The 20,260-nt window shown below is 38.2% G+C and overlaps 3 protein-coding genes across 4 annotated transcripts; 1 reads left to right on the top strand and 2 right to left on the bottom strand.

Annotated features, from left to right (window-relative positions):
* Positions 1 to 2,916: 2,916 nt before the first annotated feature.
* kctd12.1 (potassium channel tetramerisation domain containing 12.1) lies at positions 2,917 to 3,624 on the bottom strand. The gene has a single exon (XM_038302399.1). It carries the CDS (start codon positions 3,622 to 3,624, stop codon positions 2,917 to 2,919), a length of 708 nt encoding a protein of 235 aa, XP_038158327.1.
* Positions 2,953 to 14,826, top strand: acod1 (aconitate decarboxylase 1). Of its 2 annotated transcripts, XM_038302405.1 has the most exons (6): positions 2,953 to 3,887; positions 9,934 to 9,950; positions 11,382 to 11,543; positions 11,689 to 11,778; positions 12,062 to 12,261; positions 13,650 to 14,826. In XM_038302405.1, exons 1-6 carry the CDS (start codon positions 3,704 to 3,706, stop codon positions 14,602 to 14,604), a joined length of 1,608 nt encoding a protein of 535 aa, XP_038158333.1. In that variant the 5' UTR covers positions 2,953 to 3,703; the 3' UTR covers positions 14,605 to 14,826. The 2 variants fall into 2 exon arrangements, with proteins under 2 accessions (XP_038158333.1, XP_038158335.1); XM_038302407.1 differs by lacking the exons at positions 2,953 to 3,887; positions 9,934 to 9,950 and adding an exon at positions 10,914 to 11,206 and having other exon boundaries at positions 13,650 to 14,824.
* Positions 14,797 to 20,157, bottom strand: zgc:162944 (uncharacterized protein LOC569993 homolog). Its single transcript, XM_038302408.1, has 4 exons — positions 19,927 to 20,157; positions 17,275 to 17,446; positions 16,992 to 17,190; positions 14,797 to 15,141 (listed from the first exon to the last, which is right to left on the bottom strand). Exons 1-4 carry the CDS (start codon positions 20,122 to 20,124, stop codon positions 14,946 to 14,948), a joined length of 765 nt encoding a protein of 254 aa, XP_038158336.1. The 5' UTR covers positions 20,125 to 20,157; the 3' UTR covers positions 14,797 to 14,945.
* Between the last annotated feature and the right edge of the window lie 103 nt (positions 20,158 to 20,260).

The raw sequence follows: 20,260 nt of genomic DNA, 5'->3' as shown, positions 1-20,260 counted from the left end.
ATTATTCAACTTCAAATCAAAATTACAGCTAGATGATTGAAACTCAAATAGAGCTGGTAGTGACATGAGGGTCAAAAACCTTTGTCTTATCATTATCTAATATCTAGTAAGTTCGGACTTTATCTTTGATTTCTAAAGATAAACCTATTTATTTTTACTGGTTACCTGTATCACTCAGTTTAATTAGTCATTTTTCATTTTGAGTTTAATGAAAGTAAGCATGTAGCCTCCATGAGGCTGTAGGTTGCCCTGCCCCTCTTCATTAGTCACTCCAACTTACATCCAGTGGCAGAAGGAATAAATTCTAAGGTTTTTTATGCTTAATCCAGCAATCAGTCTAAATTGAAATGTTATCACCCTGGCTATAGTTCATAAGAGTTTTATAAATATGGTTTTAAGTTCCCATCTAAGTGTTTGAGCTTAAAACCTGAATGCCTACCTTCACTTTTCTCTGAGCCTATTTTGTCTTACCTATACAGAAACAAACAATTGTACACATTTAGAATAAGAAAATTATTTAAATGGAAAATGTTTTGGCTGAATCTTTGACATTTATTACAAAGCTGAACTAGTACTGAGCTGCTCAATGTCATCATATAAATCAAATTAGGAAAACTGTTTTAAAGACTGTTTAGGTCCAAATATTTATTTATATGAAGCATTTTGCAAAATCTAATTTTTGAATAATCCTGGAAGGGTAAGAATTCAGTTATTCTTAAGGGGAATATTTATAGATTCACAGAGATGTGTATGAATATTTAAAGCTTAACCTGAAAAATACAGTTTTTATCAAAATTTTTAGCCAAAAACTGTGTTCTGAGGACCTTAAGAGGCGCTGCTATTTGTTATCTAATCCCAGCCGCATTTTGGAGCGTAACAACCAATTTTCTGTGTCCGCTTTGAGTGCAGACATAAGCCAAAGCTGGCTGTACTCTGACCAGTGGCTGACTCTCCATTCATTCACAATCCCTGGCAGACGGCACCCTCCTATTTGCGTGCAGCTGGACCCTTTCATTATTTACACTTGAAATGATAATGGCATCATGTGCGCACAGCTGCAATATTTGCATCCACACGAAATGATGCTAAATTTGTGTGACTAAAGCGAAGCTGATCCTCCAGCAATATTTCTATGCTAACTACATTCAGATGTGGAGGTTTTCTTCTAGCTTGGCTGAAAGGCAAACAAACACAGTACCTTCAAGAACCCAGGGAAAAGTGGTTCAATGTCATGTCTTTAGAATTAGAAAAGTGAAACTAATTCTTTGGAGCCACAGCACTGTGTAGGGATGAGATTTCTGGGCAGGGCATGTCTCTCTTTGAGGTTGACTCTTTGATTTCCTGCTGAGTAGAATTTAAAAGGAGGAAGCTGAATGCATCTAATTTAAAAAATGTGTTGCAGATCATAAGAGGAACATGATTGGAAAAGACCTTGGAGTAAAAGAGAAGAAGGCTTTATTTAGGCTGAACACTTTAACACATATACCCAACACTCCACATATACATTAATGATCATTGCAGTAGTAAAAACTACTAGAAGAAACTACAAAACGTGGGCAAACAAGTAAGCCCTGAATGTACATTGACAATGAATATTAAACAGTTCACGTCAGCTCCTGGACGTTACACAGTTTAGCACTGAGTCAGATATGACTATAGCAAAGGCAATGAAGATGGCGGTGTTCGCTGGTGTTTACCATGCAGGGGGAGGGGCAGATGGTGAGGTGTTTATATGTATTTTTTTTTCAACATCCAATCAAGCATCAAATGTTTGGAAAACAGTTTTAGGTTAGTGGTTTGCAAACTCAAATCAGGTCTAAGAGTTCTTCAGGTTAGGTCACTGACAAATACGTCTGAGTCACGCTTCTTGCTTTAAATCAGCAATTTCACGTTTCAAAACAGCAAGTTTGAATTAACAAATCCTTGAGAAGTAAGTCCGAATCAAGTGTTCTTTGCTTTTCTGGAGCAAGATGTATAAGGTCCGAATCAAGTTTGACCCCATCCAGGTCAATTCAATTGTCAAATAAAGGCCACTAATGGCAATAGGGGAAACAAACATATTTCTATTCTATTCTATTAGTGCAAAACCTTTAGAAAAGTCTGAAATATTCAACAAAGATCTAATGCCAAATCAATGATTAGTGAGACCCTGGCAAGTTGATGAGGGGTACGTTCTAGTCAAAAGTCCAAATCTAAATTCTCTTATGACTCATTAAACATGTTTGATCCTTCGTTTATGGACTAAATAATAGCTAATAATAATTTTGGAGAAAAAAATGTTAATTACCACTGTGCATTATTTATAAAACAAATTAAAAATGTATCATATTAATCTATTAGTAATACAAATATACATTTACGTTACAAAAAAGGTGGCAGAGAAAGGTTCCTATCAATTAGTGCTGAATACTTAATGGGTAATTTAACACCTGTTGATCCCTTTGCTGAAAATACTTTCATTTTGGGTTAAGAGGGTATTGTTCTTATTTTGAGGCAGAAGAATTGAAAAAAAGAAAAATATAAATAATAAACCATGGAATGCATCTGGGTGTAATTAAAAAGCTTTGTTGTTGGGTAAAAACCATTTGATCCAATTTATATCAGATTTATATTTCTAAATAAAGTAAGTAAGAAGTGTTTTTTATTATTATTATTTAAAAAGGGTAGGGCTTTGCAATGAGAAAACACAATGGAGAGTTATGTAAGTTAGACAAAACAACACCCTTTGTGGTGCTTAGACCCTGAAAATTATTTTCTCAGGTTAATTGGAGACAGAACTGTGTGTATTATTTTTTTCTGCTGCCTCATTTTATCTAGTTATTCTCTCCCCTATCCAGGACAATACCTTGTATGTCTGTAAATACAGTCCTCTCTATATTTTACTATACTTTTTATATTAAAATGGCACGAAGGAGTTTATTCCCGACAGAAGACATATTCAGTGTAGCTTGTCCAGATCTTGTCCTCGTTTGGATCATTGCTGGTGTATGCGCAGGTGCCCGTGGAGCTGCAGGCCACCATATGAAAACCCGCCTCTGTCAGCTTGTCAAACGCCTGCTCCAGAAAATTATACTTGAGGTAATAGCGGGAGGTGTATCTTTCCGGGGGCCTGTCCGGGTCCCTGCTCTCGTTCAGCGTGTCCCCGAACACCTCCTTGGCCAGAGAGGTTTTACCGCACACGGTGATGCGCGCCACCCTCCTGAACTTGGCATCGGTCTGGATGTCTCTGCCGATCGTGTAGGAGCCGCGGTACCCTATGGTGATGTAGCCGGATTTTCTGGAGTCCAGAGACGGGGAGCGCATGGCCCCGCTGGTGGACAGGGCGCGTAATGTCTCCCCGGAGGAGCAGCACTGCGCTGCGTCCTCCGTGTCGCTCTGGCTCACATCCTCGCTGATCGAGTTGTCTTTACTCATCCGCGGGCTGAGGCGCTTCGCCAGGTCCCGCAGCAGGAAAAAGTCCGCCTCCCTCTGCAGGCGGCTTTTCTCCGGAAAATAGTCCGGCAGAACCAGGTTCAGGTCTCTCAGGTAATCTAGGATGTATCGGAACAAGAAGCCGTCCCTGTCTAAGAAGAAGCGTCCTTTGCTGTCTCTCGCCAGCTCCTTGGGGGACTTCTTACTGAACATGTTCCACAGGAGAGAGTCCGGTACGGCGATCAGAGTTTTGTGTCTGGTCACATAAACCTGTCCGCCGACGTTCAACTCGATGATCTCTGAGAACGGGGAGCCAGACTCCCCGCAGCCGGACGCTGCGCGCTCCGTATCGGCCAGTGCCATGTTCTGTGCGCCGCTGTGCGCTGCAGCAGGAGGATCAGTGGAGGTGCCACTGACAGGCAGCCTGCTTATGAAGCCTGGGCTTACCATGTGCGTGTGTGCGCGTCCATACAGAGGTGACTGATAAATGAACATTTAACTGTTGAGATGCTGCTGTAGGGGATGCGGTGGTTTATTGCCCACTCTAGAATATGGACAGACAAGGATGGAGAGAGGAGGAAAGCCAATGTCTCCAGTTTCCACATTGGCACCACCATCAAATTTGAATATAATATGACATAAAAGTTCATTTATTTCAGTGAATTAATTCAATTAAACTGTTCAATTCGATAAATGCATTAAACACTTTTTTAATTTTATTATTTCAGCTAATCCAAAATACAGTTTGTGTTTTATTTTAAGAAAACAATCACATGACAATGGAAAAAGGATTTATTTATTTATTTATTTTTTGCTATAATCTACTTAGATGTTCCTCTTTTCATATAAAGGTAGGTTTGGCATTTCAGATTAATATCCCAGTGTTTAGAGGAAGGAAGATAAAAATCAAAGTAACATGAGGTCCAGTGTTGAGATGGTGTTAAGACCAATAAACTTTGTCTTATATTATCAACAATTTGATTTTACTTTATATTTCTCAAGATAAATCAGTGTCCTTCTATGGGTTAAATGTGTCACACAAATTGATCAATCTGTTATTTTATTGTTATTATCTGTTATTATTTTTTTGATTAATCGGATAGCCAAAGGTTTCTTAAAAAATATTTTTTTTTCTTTTTGATTTTCACAACTTTATGTAAAAATTAACAAAAGTTAACAAAAACAGCCCACCCCAAAACAACAAAGAGCATTGCAGTGTCCATATATAAAAAATAAATAAATAAAGCCTACATACATTCTACACACACAAAGTACAAACAGACATTCCCAGTCATGGTTCACCATAGTTGAAACCGTTGGACAGCCACATGAATAATATACTGAGTGTAAAAAAAGAGAAGGGAAAATGATTAAAAAAAAAACACACACACAAAAAGAAATTACATTCTCTGTAAGAAAGATTGCAGTGGGTTCCAGATCCTCTGGAATTTGTCAGACTCCACATATCAACTGTAGGGGGCTGAGGTGCTGACCATCTCAGTAATATACGTTTCTTGACCAGAAATAAGAGAATGACAAGCAAACGTTTAGTATCTGCATAAAGTAGAGTGTCTGAAGCATGATTAAAAAGACAGAAGGAGGGAGTAAATGAGAGCTGTTTACCAATGATCTCTTGTATCATAACATGAACTGCTTTCCAAAAAATTTGAATACAATTACAAGACCAGAATAAATGAATAAATGCCCCCCTATGTATTTTGCATTTATGACAAAGGTCTGAAACATCAGGAAACATACTAGGTCATGCTCCCACACCAGCTTCATAGCATCATAACCTGAGGAGTCAGAGCCCGACAGTAAACTATAAATCTTAGAGATGAGTCCTTTAGGAGATTTGGTCATGGCAACAATATTCTCTAACTCTGACAATTTTGTGTGTAGTTTTCCTGTCAAGAAGATTTTAACAGGAAAAAAAAACAGGTGAAACTAAAACATTTCCACTTGAGGAGTTCTGCATTGAGCATATTGAGACTGAAAAGTTTTTCTTTATCCTAAATCTAAAATGTTGATTTTTGTTTTTTTACAATTTTGATATAAATACTGCTCTAAGTGGGTTTCTCTGTCAGCTAAATGCCTATTTTACATTCTCTATATTCCAGTTAACAATTAGTCAATTACTAAATTAGTTGATTATTTCAATAATCGATTATTTATGAATAATCCAATGAATTGTTTCAGTCCTAATTGTGAGAATGTTTTCCTTTAGTAATCATGCAAAAGGAGTACTGACTTACAGTCTGATTTGAAATTAGGCTGATTTTGTCAAAAGCCCTTTTATGCCTCGGGTTATTGTTTTTTTCATTATTTTTTTAAGTTTACATTTTTTTATCTGCAAGCCATACTTATTAAAATTAATAGAAATAAACGCATCAAAACCACCACTAAACCACTTCATTTATTTTAGCTAATCAGGTAAAAAATATATTCTAAACATGGCAATAAAAACTATATATTTTCTTAGAAGCATCTGCATAATATTGTGGAAGAAGTTTATGTATTTATTCATGAATGCTGAGGTCCTTTTATATCCTCCAATGCTTTTCTCTAATATATTTGATGACCTATGACCTCTGGTTTTATTGTGGCACCCAGCTATTGAAACATGCTCCCCTATCTGGTCATCACAACCAAAATATGCTACGGTTATGTTGTTGTTTTTTCAGCTTCTGCTAATTTACCAGTGAGTCATTATTCTTCTGTATTACTGTCAGCACAGAGCTGCTTATCTTCCCCTGATTACTTCAATTATCAAAGAGATGCCCAGATCACTTCACAAGATATTTGTTATTTCTTTGAAGAAATGATTATAAAACATTGCAAGAGTGCCACCCATTGTCCTGGAGATGTAAATGCAGCCTCCCCACCAGGAAAGAATAAAACTAAATGTGCTCAGAATTTGGAGAAGAAAAAACAGCAAATGATTGACCTTAAGGGGACTTGCATCAAAAGATCCTCAGAAAAGACAGAAAATACAATAATAATTATAATAATGAAGGTATGAGGAGTCCATATTATTTAGCAGAAGATAATGTACATAATGAGTTATTTCAAAATGATTTTACATACTGTTTTAAATGTCTTCATCTGATTGAATCGATATACAGGTCCTTCTCAAAATATTAGCATATTGTGATAAAGTTAATTATTTTCCATAATGTAACGATAAAACTTGAACGTTCATACATTATAGATTCATTGCACACTAACTGAAATATTTCATGTCTTTTATTTTCTTAATAAGGATGATTTTGGCATACAGCTCATGAAAACCCAAAATTTCTATCTCACAAAATTTGCATATTTCATCCGACCAATAAAAGAAAAGTCTTCTTAATACAAAAAAAGTCAACCTTCAAATAATTATGTACAGTTATGCACTCAATACTTGGTCAGAAATCCAATCCTTCAATGCGGCGTGGCACAGAGGCAATCAGCCTGTGGCACTGCTGAGGTCTTATGGAGGCCCAGGATTCTTCAATAGCGGCCTTTAGCTCATCCACAGTGTTGGGTCTTACGTCTCTCAACTTACTCTTCACAATATCCCACAGATTCTCTATGGGGTTCATGTCAGGAAAGTAGGCAGGCCAATTGAGCACAGTGATACCATGGTCAGTGAACCATTTAGCAGTGGTTTTGGCACTGTGAGCAGGTGCCAGGTCATGCTGAAAAATAAAATCTTCATCTCCATAAAGCCTTTAAGCAGATGGAAGCATGAAGTGCTCCAAAATCTCCTGATTGATAGCTGCATTGACCCTGGCCTTGATAAAACACAGTGGACCAACACCATCAGCTGACATGGCACCCCAGACCATCACTGACTGTGGGTACTTGACACTGGACTTCTGGCATTTTCGGCATTTCCTTCTCCCCAGTCTTCCTCCAGACTCTGGCACCTTGATTTCCAAATCTAAAATTCGCTTTCATCCGAATAAAGTACTTTGGACCACTGAGCAACAGTCCAGTGCTGCTTCTCTGTAACCCTGGTCAGGTGCCTCTACCACTGTTTCTGGTTCAAAAGTGGCTTGACCTGGGGAATGCGGCACCTGTAGCCCATTTCCTGCACACACCTGTGCATTTGTGGCTCTGGATGTTTCTACTCCAGACTCAGTCCACTGCTTCCTCAGGTCCCCCAAGGTCTGGAATCGGCCCTTCTCCAAAATCTTCCTCAGGGTCCGGTCACCTCTTCTTGTTGTGCATTATTTTCTGCCACACATTTTCCTTCCCACAGTATTCCCACTGAGGTGCCTTGATACAGCACTCTAGGAACAGCCAATCATTCAGAAATATCTTTCTGTGTCTTACCCTCTTGCTTGAAGGTGTCAATGATGGCCTTCTGGACAGCAGTCAGGTCGCCAGTCTCACCCATGATTCGGGTTTTAAGTGATGAACCAGGCTGGGAGTTTTAAAGGCCTCAGGAATCTTTTGCAGGTGTTTAGAGTTAATTTGTTGATTCAGATGATTATAGCTCGTTTAGAGATCTTTTTCATGATATGCTAATTTTGTGAGATGTGAATTTTGGGTTTTCATGAGCTGTATGCCAAAGTCATTACCATTAAGACACTAAAAGGCCTGACATATTTCAGTTAGTGTGCAATGAATCTAAAATATATGAATGTTCAAGTTTTATCATTACATTATGTAAAATAATGAACTTTATCACAATATGCTAATATTTTGAGAAGGACCTGTATGCAGCCTCTGTGCGGTATGACTATCGTTTGACTTTCCACAATTCTAATATATTTTGCTGTTTCCATTTGGTCACAATGATTAGACAAAAATGGTTTATCCATGCAGTTTTAAGGGTCAGAATCTGACCTTTAAAAGCAGCTATAACCCCATGTAAATTAGCATGAGTTAAGAAGTCTCTTGGGAAAAAATGAAATTTTTTAATGAAGGAAAACCCTTTCAGATGACTTTGTTATGGGTTTTTTGTTTTTTTTTTTGGGGGGGGGGGGGGGGGGGGGGTTATCCCTGATTTATGGACAAATAAGTTAATTAAACTATTGCTTAGGGAGATTGTTTAGGATAGGGAGAGAAATACACATATATACCAGACATATGTGCCTGTCCTCCTGAGTGATGTTAAGGTTTGACAGCAAAAAGAATGAAATGCTGAAGTGCAATTTGAGGTTTAAACAACAGAGGACTTTTTTGAGGAAGTTGGGAACTGGATTGCTCGAAAGAGGAATAAAAATCATAGCATATGTTCTCTGAGCCAATATTTCTTAGGTGTCTTCCAGATCAAACATTAATGAAATATAATCTAAATACGCATGATGTCTCATTACAGAAAACACAGTGTGTGATTTTTGTGGAAAGACTAATGTGGAAACAAACTTCTGTCCAGCAAATGATAAAATATGATTGGGAAGAAAATGGAAAAATAAAAATAGCTCATTTAAAGTTTCTAAAGGCTGTGGAACCTTGTTACTGGATGTATTCAGTAAAAACAAGAACTGTAAGGGAAAAATATGAAAAGGGTATTGATCCAGGTAATTATCCTAATATTAACTTCAGTACTAAATCATTTCCAAAACTTGTCTTTTTTAATTCAGTGGTTAAAGATTAGTATGGGGCTTTAAAATGCAAACATTTATTTTCACTGAACATTTATTAATTAAATATGCATCCAGAAAGATTAAACAACAACTGAAGATTATTTACAGGATCTCTATTTTTAATTCAGATAAAGATGTTTCAATGGCTTTAAAATTAATTACTGTTTTTTTAAAACCAACTTAATTTTGAGTTTATGTATTCAGTGGGGAGAAAATAACACATTTTGACACATGTGTAATTTTACTTTACATTCTTGTTAATTAACTACCATCATTGGTGCTTCTGCTCTTCCTGCTTCTATAAGGACAGCTGTAAATGCTATTCTCTCTAATATTGCACAAGACTGGAACATCAATGGAGAAGGACTTTTGACCATTCCTCTTTTTCTTTACATCATGCTGAGGGTTGGATCCACTCTCATGCTCTTTCCTCTCACGTCTCTCCCTGCAGCGTTTAGGTCAGATCACTGTGGAGGAACGGTGATTTAGTAAATAAGTGCTCTCCTTTTTTTGTTTTTTAATTTCCTGTGATTTCAGAGCTTGGGATGATCCAATTCCCACCTCTACCAATGCACACAGTGCTGCTTAAAGTGATACTAGCACACAATTAAAATTAGATAAAAAATATATTTGAAGGCTTACTTACATTTTGTTTAAAGGATATTAAAAAGAGTGATTCTTTTTTTATTATTATTCAATACATTTATTAAAAATGTATCAAAGATTTCAGGGTGAGATTATTTTCCTGCGAAAAAGAAATTCTAAAGCATATTTTATAACTGAACTTTTTAAACCGCAACTTGTCATTTCTAAGATTGCATCATTTTACTGTGATTTTTGTAAATCCTGTTCAGTCAGACATCTGTTTTATTGACATCATATAACATAAACCTTCAAAGTATTCTATTTTTTGTAATTTTCTAATTTCGTCCATTTCCAGCCTCTGGTCTAAGCTGGGTAAGAGTTCTCTTTTTAGCTGTTTAAAATGAAATGTGCTTCGTCAGGTGGTTGTGGGTGTGTGACTTGTTTTAGACTCGTGACATGTTTCCCTTTGCAGAAGTTCCTATTTCCAAACACTGAACTTCAATGGCCTCTGATTTAAATAAAATACAATTATTGTAAAAGAAAATATGAAAGATAGTAGCAGGTTTTTTAAATACATTTCCCTGAATAAAAATCTAAAGTAAACTTTACTCAATGTCTGAAAGTATGTGCATTCATTAGGATTCAATAAAATTTAAAGTTGTTGCATTTCAAGCTTGAAAACATAAATGAGAAATTTACATACTTTTGAATCCAGATAATAAAATTCATTCTATAAATAGACCAAAAACAATTTTTTCTTCTCACTATCCACAGTTAAAACAAACAAAGATCTCCCTGTTTTGGGTCGGTTTAGATAATAACAATTATTTGGTTTTACCTAATGCCAAATAACAAGAGATCACATTATTTATTTAAGCTTTTAATGTTTTATTTCTTCCCTTATATTCACATTTTTACATACATTTAAAGGACACCTTTAACTGTATATTAAGTCTTTTCAGCCAGATTAAAATCACTTCTTTTCTTATAGGGGCACTCCAAAACGTTGACCTTGTTGTTCTGCTGTTTACTGACGGTCACTGCCTGTTGGAAGACCCATGTTTTCTCAAGCTTTAAAATCTTGATGATATATGTGACATGTTACTTATACATTTCTTCATAAGGGCATTTACATATGATGTCATCTAATCCGTGGAGCCTGTTAGTCTCTCCTACAGCATAAAACTCCCGCAGCATGATTCAGTCACTCCCGTTCTTGACAGCGATAACTTTCTGATGCTTGCGAGTTTCCCCTTTTTTTTCCCTCCCAAACGCAATCATTGTTAATATGGGCTAAAAACCTCAGTTTTAGTTTTTAATCCCCATCTCCAAAAATTATGTTATATTTCCAAATTGAATGTACCACTTCAGCTGAAGCTGTTGCCACAAAAGCAAAAGCAAAACATCTTGCAGGACGATTCTGAAAACGGTCAGATTAAAAAAAAAGTGATAAGGCAACATCAAGTCATTGTGAAAGTACACACTTCTCACCAGACAGCTGGATTTTTGCCACTCTGGAAATTTGGCAGACCAGCCCTCGGGCAGGTTATTTTACTATAAAAGACAAGCATCCTTTAAGTTGTTTCTTCACACCAGACACTGGCTGAGTGCAAACAATGCTGCGCAAGGTACTGCTGATTTCTGAGAGATTGACATTTTTCCAGCATTTTCTCTGCAGAATTTACTCCATTGTATTTGTATTTCAAAAATATTTATACTTAATCTAATTATTTCTCTCACATCTACATATATTTTAGTAACAATTAGTGTTTGTCTCTGAATTGCTGTGCTTCACCTTTGCAGGGTATTACAGAGAGCTTTGGAGCAGGAATCCATGCATTAAGGTCCTCTCAGCTGACAGATGTGGTGATAAACAGGAGCAAAAGGATGATGTTGGACACCCTGGGTGTAGGACTGCTAGGAACCAGGACAGATGTCTTCCAAAAGGCTCTTAGGTACAGCCAGGTAAAGCGAGAGGAGTAAAATCATTTGTTTTTCCAACACAACAACCATCTATCTAAGTCATAATTATACTGAGATGATCTCTGAGTAAAACCTGGAAGCTCCACTGTTTAGTAAAGATCATTTGTGTAAATTTTTTTGATTGCAGCACTTCACATCTGAATACAGGAGCAGTATTTGGGGAAGATCAGAGATAACTCTGCCTCCTTATTATGCTGCTTTTGTCAACGGCATCGCAGTAAGTTTGCCAATTTAGTATCTTTTGAAAAATGCCTCCGGCTCAAGCCTTTCCAAATTTTACATGTCAAAACCTCATTTATTTCATTATAAAATTTCAAAGTGCGCTTTAAATTGATATGTTATTTGTGCTAGTATAAAATCTCAATAAAAAAATAAATAAAATAAAAATCTCAATAAAAAAAAAAAAAAAAAACAGGGTTTGTGGTTTTAACTTGACAAAATAAAAATTTTTTTGCAAAGCTCTGTATAATTAGGATCTTGGATAACCTCTGTAACCCAAGGTTCACTCCATGGACTTTGACGACACTTGGCATCCAGCTACTCACCCCTCTGGAGCCGTTCTGCCTGCTCTGCTGGCGCTGGCGGAGACGCTGCCCAGCAGGCCTTCTGGTCTAGACCTGCTGTTGGCGTTTAATGTTGGCATCGAGGTGCAAGGGCGGCTGATGAGATTCTCCAAGGAGGCCTACAACATCCCTGAAAGGTGAAATCTTAATCAATTTTTACTTTGGAGCTAAAAAAGGCTCATTCTCAAGATTATTAAAAAGCACCTAAAGTTGATTTAAGACTATAAATTATGGAGGAAGTGAATTATTGTTTCTCTTTTTAATACTCTTAATTTTTTTTAAGTGAATTTTGTTCATCAGGGATTAGTGGGCCTTCAATTAACCTGGACATTTTTGCATGTTTTTCATGTTTCTGCCATAAATGTTCTAAAATTTTTGTCTGATTCTATGTGACAGTCTCTTAACAAAATAATACAGAATTGTTCAGTGGATCTGAGGGAACAGATTTTTGTATTTTTACATATCAAGTTGGAACTAAAGATTGTTTTTTTTTTCAATGAAACAATAATCTAATAGCGAACAGTCCCTTGAAGATAATTTTTTTTCAACATTTAAACCAAGTGAAACTAAAACTATTCCACTTGTGAAGTTCTGGATGCAGCATAATGATGGACAAAAAAATAGTTTTCTGTTTTAAAGACCAAACGTTATATTTTCTAATACATCTGGTAAATTGTAAAAGTGTTTTGCTCTGTCAGCTAAAGGCATTAGTCTGGATATTCCAGTTGTGATTAATTAATTACTAAATGATTTTAATAATCAGTTGGTCAGGATTAGTCCAAATAATTGTTTCAGTCTAGATAAAGCATAAATATTTGGAGCGTGTTTCTATTCAGCCCTCCTCAGTAAATGTTTCAGATAAACCACTCTGCCACTCTCTCAGGACTTTTGTAATAGGGTTCTACCATTTTTCACTTCTAGAGAAAATTTCAGTTTTTCTTCTGATTCTCATGTAGATTTTACTTGTCTGTGTAAACAATGAGTTTGCATTGATAAAAACTAAACTGTTATCGTAGCTCAGGCTATTCTCTTTCTTAAAGGTGAACCTCTAGTCTAAACTGTTTCACAGTCTTTTTTTAAGTGTTAGCCTTTGTTTGGCCTCATCTATTTTTCATCATTTCATCTTTAATACTCTGTGCAACAACCTGTTTCTTTATATTTGACACCCAGTGCAATAGCTATATATATATATATATATATATATATATATATATATATATATATATATATATATATAAATATCTATCTATATAAATACCCATGTAAGTACCCAGTGCAATAACCTTGTATAATAATCCTGCTATAAAATAGTCTCTTTTTGACTATTTGAGCTGATGTAACGAGGAAATTTCGCCACTGTGAGATCAATAAAGTCAATCAATCAAGGATTACATTCTGCTCCAAATACCAAGTCTTGCAGGGTGGCATCTGTTCACAGGCATGAACCAATCATTGTTGGTCTATATTTGGAAGGAAGAAGTCATCTGGTCCTCCAGTAACCCTTTGCTGTGTCTTTAACCCTCAGGTTTCATCCCCCCAGTGTTGCTGGAGTTATGGGAAGCGCCGCAGCCTCAGCCAAACTCCTCGGCCTGTCTCCTTCTCAGTGCAGTCATGCGCTGGCCATTGCAGCTTCCTCTGCTGGGGCACCTTTAGCCAACGCCGCCACTCAAACCAAACCTCTCCACATAGGGAATGCTGCTCGAAGAGGCTTAGAAGCTGCCCAGCTGGCAGCGATGGGACTGGAAGGAAACCAGGCCATACTGGACATGAATAGAGGTCTGGGAGTTTACTACAATGACTACAGCCCTTCAGCAATGCCAGACTGTGCTACTAATGCCTTTAAGTGGATTTTAGAAGATCAGGATGTGGCGTTCAAGCGCATCCCTGCTCATCTGGCCATGCACTGGCTGGTGGATGCTGCTCTGTCTGCCCGTGCAAAGCTCCAAGAGACAATCTTTGACCTCAGCCAGATCCAACGAGTCACCCTCAGAGTTCCTCCATCCAAATACATCAACTGCCCCTTACCCACCACAGAGCATCAAGCCAGGCACTCATTTCAGTTCAACGCCTGCTCAGCCCTGATGGACAACAGTGTGACGGTAGCGTCCTTCGACCAAGATCAAATCAACCGGCCTGCTTTGAAGGAGCTGCTGTCTAAAGTCGAGATCGAGACGCCTGCAGATAACCAACCGAGCTTCGACAACATGTACTGTGAGGTCCAGATAGAAACAGCTCAGGGGGAAAGCTGCACAGCCAGGTGTAATACCTTTTATGGACACTGGAGGAAGCCACTGAGTCAGGAAGACCTGGTGGAGAAGTTCAGCTTGAATGCATCTTCGGTGTTGAGTGCAGAGGGAGTGGAAGGAGTGATTGATGTGGTTGGGAACATTGAGAAGGTTTCAGAGTGCTCAGTGTTAGGCTCGTATCTGAGAATGAACAGCAATGCTCATCAGCAGGTGTACGGCATGAGAACAATCTGACTGGGGACAATTTCATACAGTGTGTCTGGGTGGAAAATTAAATTACAAACAATGTAAATATTTATATATTATATATAAGTGCTTGATGTGAAATAAACTCTGATGCAAATTGTTTTATTGATTGATTTATAGAATAAATAAAACCGAGAAATAAAGCCTTTTTTTTGTGAAACAAATGAAAAACCAACATGATTAATCTGTCAGAATTAACCCCCAAAAAGCTAAAGGTTCAGGAGTTTTTAATAAGTTTCAAACATACAAGGCATCAGCTCATCTACAAACAGAACTTTGCAAATCTACCCTCCAGCATTCGTTTCTAGTCCTCAACAATCTGGGTGGGATCAGGCCAGCTTCAGGACACCCTGCACCATGGATCCGATTCCGTCAAAGATTTCGTGAATAGGGGCGTTGCACATGAAGGCGCAGGTGGTGACCAGCTTGTTCTTCTCGTCCACGTGGCTCTCGCCCACGCTCTTACTGACATGTTTACAGCCCAGCTGGTTGATGGCTGCAGCCGTGTCGGCAGTATCCGGGTACCTGAGCCGAGAGAGAGGGAGGGAAACAAAGTTTAAAGTTCTGAGAAATATGGAATTTTCAAAAGGAAAAATATTTAATGCGAGAATTTTCCTATCAGGGCCAACTTTCAGCCTGATCGTGCGTCGTGTAGTGTACAGGGGGTAACCAGGGGCGATCAGCCTCTCACAACCACCTCCTGATCAGGAATGGTGAGGTCGGGAGAAAATCAAACATGTTTGATTCTGTTTCTTTCTTTAAAATTAACAGACCATAGTAACCATCTTTTTGTCCAAATACGTTGTCGCCTTTTCTTTTTAGGGCTTTCAGCACAAAATTGCACAAGTTGCCAAAGCAGTGCGGTTTACTCTAATGAGCGTCATATTCCTCTTCTACTCGTTTGGCCTCCTGATAGACAAGTCTGAGTAGCGTCATCTCACTGCGGAACAGAGTCTGACACGGTTTTCAGACGTACAGTGTGAGCCGGTAGATCGCATCAGAGCATCGGGCTGAACATGCATCATGAGCTGTGAATTCACACTGTACGGTGGAACCCTGTGTTTGCAGAGTACGCCCGGCTTTAGCAGATCAGGGTCCCGATCCAGACCCGCCTCCTGCTCCTCGGACCAAATGTTATTTAAATCATGTGTCTAAACGTCACTTGCACCGCTTCTCATGTGTGTATGGTAAAGCTGTCCAAAGCGTCCGGCTCCAGGCTACACGGGATACAAATTAGCCAATGAGCTGCTGTCAGTCTGGGTTGCTGCTGCTGCTACTTTTAGACACAGCAGGCAAACCTGTGGCAAGCCGGTCGATGGGAAAGACGGAGAAGACAAAGAAAAAAAGAGAGCAGAGAAAGTGTGGACTGCTGGAAGAAGCATGGTGAACTGGTGAAAGAGAAGTGAAATGGCGTGCTCAAAGATGACCCTGCACATTTTCTGAGTATGTTTGGCTAAACCTGCAGCTGTGAAGCAGGATGGATCCAGGCTCATAATGAGCACCTTAATATGTGCTTGAGAATGGCTTTGTCTCCATTCAAACCCAGGTTTAAAGCCTTGAAGGGCAGCATAAAGCCCACTGCTCTCATTAAGACAGAAAACAGAAAGAAAAAGAAGATAGAAAAAAAATAATGTTCAAGGTTCAGGTGTTTTATAAAAAAAAAAAAAAAAAAAGTTAGCCAGGTAATTGTCTATATACCAAACTGAAAGATTGTTGCTCTGTACTTCAAAAACAATTTAGATTTTAAAATGGAAAACTTTCTGTTTTTTATATTCTTTATTCAAAAAGTCAATGTATAACAAGGATGCATAAACACCTGCTTTTTATTTTGATGTTAAATGCTGTTTAAAGTAAAGGATTATAATAAAAAATGTCTCTGGACCTTTATTAGTTGTTGATTTTGTTTAATCGGATGCCGCTGATTTTTAATTGGTTACCCCTGGTATAAATTATTTATATTTAACTAAATAAAACATCCCTGCAGCTTCTTTTAAATGCCTCTGCCTGAGCTTGGAACAAGTTCTCTGGGTTTTCTCATAGAAAACTTGCTTCTCATCAACTTTACTTACTTTTTTTTCAAACCACTTCCTTGTTACATAAAACAAAACTCTTGTGGCCATTTAGCCTCACTGGTCTGAACGTTGAGAAGAACTTGGGCTCATTAGTTTGGTTCTGTGGCACTTTCACACGGAGTTAAGAGGAAGGAGAAACAAACAAAAAAATAAATAATCCAAACCTGCAGTTAGGAAATTAATCTCCATTACCTTTCTTATGATGTATTAAGTGTTATTAAGTATTTTTACAGTCAGGATTGGGCAATTCTTTCATTCCATTTTTTTCTGGGTGTTTTACTGTCTGAAGCCACTGAGACTCACTTGTCGTCCTTCTCGATGCCGACGGTGACCTCACACCCAGGAAGCACCTTGGCTGCCAGGACGGGCGAGATGCAGCAGAGGCCGATGGGTTTGCCTTCGCCGTGGAAAGCCTGCAGAGCCGCCTTCACTTCCTCGTTTACAGAACAGTCCTTCCCCTGCACTGCCCACGTACACAGGTTCTTTGCTGCCCCAAAACCACCTGAAAAATAACAAAACCAGAGGGTTTTGGACAAAAACTTTCACTTCCACCACCCTCCAGGCCAACTTCTGAAAACAAACAAACCCGGGAATATGATGGCATCGTGGTCTTTGACGCTGAGCTTGGACAGGTCCTGGATGTTCCCGCGGGCGAGCCGTGCGCTCTCCACCAGAACGTTTCTCTTCTCCCCAGAAGGTTCACCTTTCAGGTGATTCACCACGTGCATCTGGTCGACGTTGGGAGCAAACATCTGCACCTGAAGAAGCAGTTAGCAAACATGGTTCAACATTTGCTGGACTATATAAATAAAAAAACAAATGAGAACATAATTAAATCGAATGGGAACCTCACTAAGTTGAAGAAAGAAAGTGATTTCTATTTTGGCTGCAACTAATGATTATTTTGGAAATTGATTAATCTGTTGATTATCATTCAATTAATCAATGAATAATCAGATAGCCAAAGGTTCCTTAAAGAAGATTTATTTTACGAAATTAAAAAAAGTGAAATTAAAATGTTTTCACTTGAGGAGTTGGGGATAGAACATATTGACAGATGAAAAAGGTTGTTTTTTTTTATCTTAAATGCAATGTTGATATATATATTTTTTTACAATTCTGATATAATTACTACTCTAAGTGGGTTGCTCTGTCAGTTTGAAGGCATTTTTTACAGTCTCTATACTCCATTTAATGATTTTGTACTAAATTTGTTGAATTTAAGTTATTTAAATTATTTCAATAATTGATTAATCATGATTAATCTGATTAATTGTTTTAGCCCTAATTTATATGAAATTTTAATACAAAGCCCTCAAGGCCCTGTTTATTCTGAATTTAAAGCAAGGAGATAGCAAAATTATCCACCTTGGAAGGATGTTTTACAGCTAAAAAAAGGTACCAACTTAAATATAAACAAATGGATCAACAAGCAAGATGAATGCACACAGGATAAACATCGACAGGGCACAATGATTGGATCGCAGGTGATTTAGAGCAGAATGTTGCATAGTCAGCTTTAAACCTGAAGTAGCTCTTTAAAGCGGACAGGAACAAACGGTATGAGAGCCAGCATAAAAACTTGGCTTCAAAATGAAAAGGATTTATAAATTAAAATCTAATAAACCGTTCAGAAACCTGCAAGAATTTGTGCAACTGGATGTTAAAGTTTCAGGTTTCAGTTTAGAATGCTACCAGGAGAAATGGAAGCAGGAGACAAAAACCTTTGAGCAAGCAATTTACCAACAAGTAACAATATAAATTCGGTTCATATTAAGGGAAGTAACCCAGGAAGTTAAAGGTAAATAAAACTTTTTTTTTCTACTGGAATAAGATCAAACTCAGGTTGGATATTTGAGCATGCTTCATCAGAAATGGTGGAGCATATTTGACAAATGGTTGACAGTTGTCTTTTGTATCTCTGCTTCCGTCTCCTTGAACCCCAGTCGGCCTCGGCAGGTGGCCGCTCACACTGAGCCTGGTTCTGCTGGAGGTTTCTTCATGTTAAAAGGGAGATTTTCCTCTCCACTGTCACTACAAGCATGCTTAGTCTGAGGGATTGCATTCGAGTCAATCAGTCGATGCAATCAACTGGTTTTCCTTAGAAAGAAAACTTTCAATCCATATGACTGTATGATCTGGTTGAACTGTAAAGTGGCTTAAATTACATGTGTTGTAAATTGGCGCAATATAAATAAACTGAATTGAATTAAATATTTTAACTGGCCTCCAGGCTGCTGTTTGAAGCTAAGCTGAAATGTGCAGCAACTCAGTTTTTCATTGTTGTTGTTTTGTTTTTTGTTTTTTTTCGGGGGGTGGTTCAAGGTGAAGGTCCCTAGTGTTCTGCTCCATAGCAACATCCTTCTGGTGTTCATCAAGGATAATGATACCAAGCCCTAAACAGATCTGGTATTTAAACGACTGAGCTGGCATTAGGCTTTTGGTAAGACTGGGTCCCTAAATCCCTTTTGGTAAGACTGGGTCCCTGAGCAGGACCCCTAAACCCACCCTTATCCCCAAGGGGATGGGTTAAATGCAGAGTGAATTTTGTTGCTTTATACTTATGACAATGTAATGACAATAAAGTTGAATTCTATTATATTTTATTAAACTGATTTAGCTTAAAACATTAGCTTTAATTTGTTTAGTTTTTTAAACTGATTTATGTTCTTAGTATAAGGGCCATAAAAGGGTGCAAGACCAAAACTAGAAAAGTCTGGATAAGTCCACCCCTTCCAGGCCAACATCTGTTAAGAGAGAATGAAAACAGGGGACTGGCCTCTGTTGATCCTAGTCTACAACTGCCCATGCTTGTTCTAAAAAATCTATTAAAGTTAGAGGGTTTTCTATAAAATCCTTTGAATAAATCAACAAAGGCCCAATGAGAAGCAAGCCAGCAAATTCATTTATTCATTTAAATATTCAAATCAGACCATCACCAACACTGCTGAAACTTAATTAACTACTTCTGTGTTTCCTTCATTTAGAAACCAACAACAGTAGTTTGTACTTCCTGTAGTCAAGTTAAACTTCATGAATGTCACTCAGTGTTGCTGAGCAGCTTATAGAGGTCAGGCCACAAACAAGACGATTACCACAGTAATAACTACAATCTGAGACATTGCATCATTCTGATTAACCGCTGATGTGGTTAATTTTAGTTTCTGGTACTTTTTCCAGCCTCCGCTTCACACCTTAAACCACCCTCGCTCAGATCCTACAGATAAGGCAGACTTACAGTTGCACCTCCTCTGCTCAGATGGACCAGAACAGCAGAGGCCTCATGGATTTCACTTCCATCATAAACCCCGCAGCCTGCCAGCACGACAGCTACACGTTTAGCCATCTGAGAGGAATAATAGCTTTTATTCAGAGTCTGGACCGAGCTGAGAGTGAGCAGGCAGCGGCCGCTGTGACGGAGAAGGCTGAGCAGCATGGCGGACAGCAAGCAGAGGAACGCCCCTTTCTAACAGCTTCTTCTTCTCTTGTATATTTACAGGCGGGTTGATGGCGCTCAGAGGTACTGTTTACTCACCACCGCCCCTTGTGTTTAATCAGGCGCATCGCCGCAG

Source organism: Cyprinodon tularosa, unplaced genomic scaffold (assembly GCF_016077235.1).
Source record: "Cyprinodon tularosa strain WSP-4 unplaced genomic scaffold, ASM1607723v1 ctg49, whole genome shotgun sequence".
NCBI classification, from domain to species: Eukaryota; Metazoa; Chordata; class Actinopteri; order Cyprinodontiformes; family Cyprinodontidae; genus Cyprinodon; species Cyprinodon tularosa.
This window is presented reverse-complemented; position numbering and strand designations above follow the sequence as displayed.

Bases quoted from the DNA above. Each gene is read 5' to 3' on its own strand.
- kctd12.1 (XM_038302399.1), bottom strand. From the start codon at position 3,624: ATGTTCAGTAAGAAGTCCCCCAAGGAGCTGGCGAGAGACAGCAAAGGA.
- acod1 (XM_038302405.1), top strand. From the start codon at position 3,704: ATGATCTCTGAGAACGGGGAGCCAGACTCCCCGCAGCCGGACGCTGCG. The intron at 11,779-12,061 runs GTAAGTTTGCCA...CTGTAACCCAAG, and splicing joins CTTTTGTCAACGGCATCGCA to GTTCACTCCATGGACTTTGA. The intron at 12,262-13,649 runs GTGAAATCTTAA...TTTAACCCTCAG, and splicing joins GCCTACAACATCCCTGAAAG to GTTTCATCCCCCCAGTGTTG.
- zgc:162944 (XM_038302408.1), bottom strand. From the start codon at position 20,124: ATGCTGCTCAGCCTTCTCCGTCACAGCGGCCGCTGCCTGCTCACTCTC. The intron at 17,447-19,926 runs GTAAGTCTGCCT...CTGCTTCTTCAG, and splicing joins TGAGCAGAGGAGGTGCAACT to GTGCAGATGTTTGCTCCCAA. The intron at 15,142-16,991 runs GTGAGTCTCAGT...CTCTCGGCTCAG, and splicing joins GGCATCGAGAAGGACGACAA to GTACCCGGATACTGCCGACA.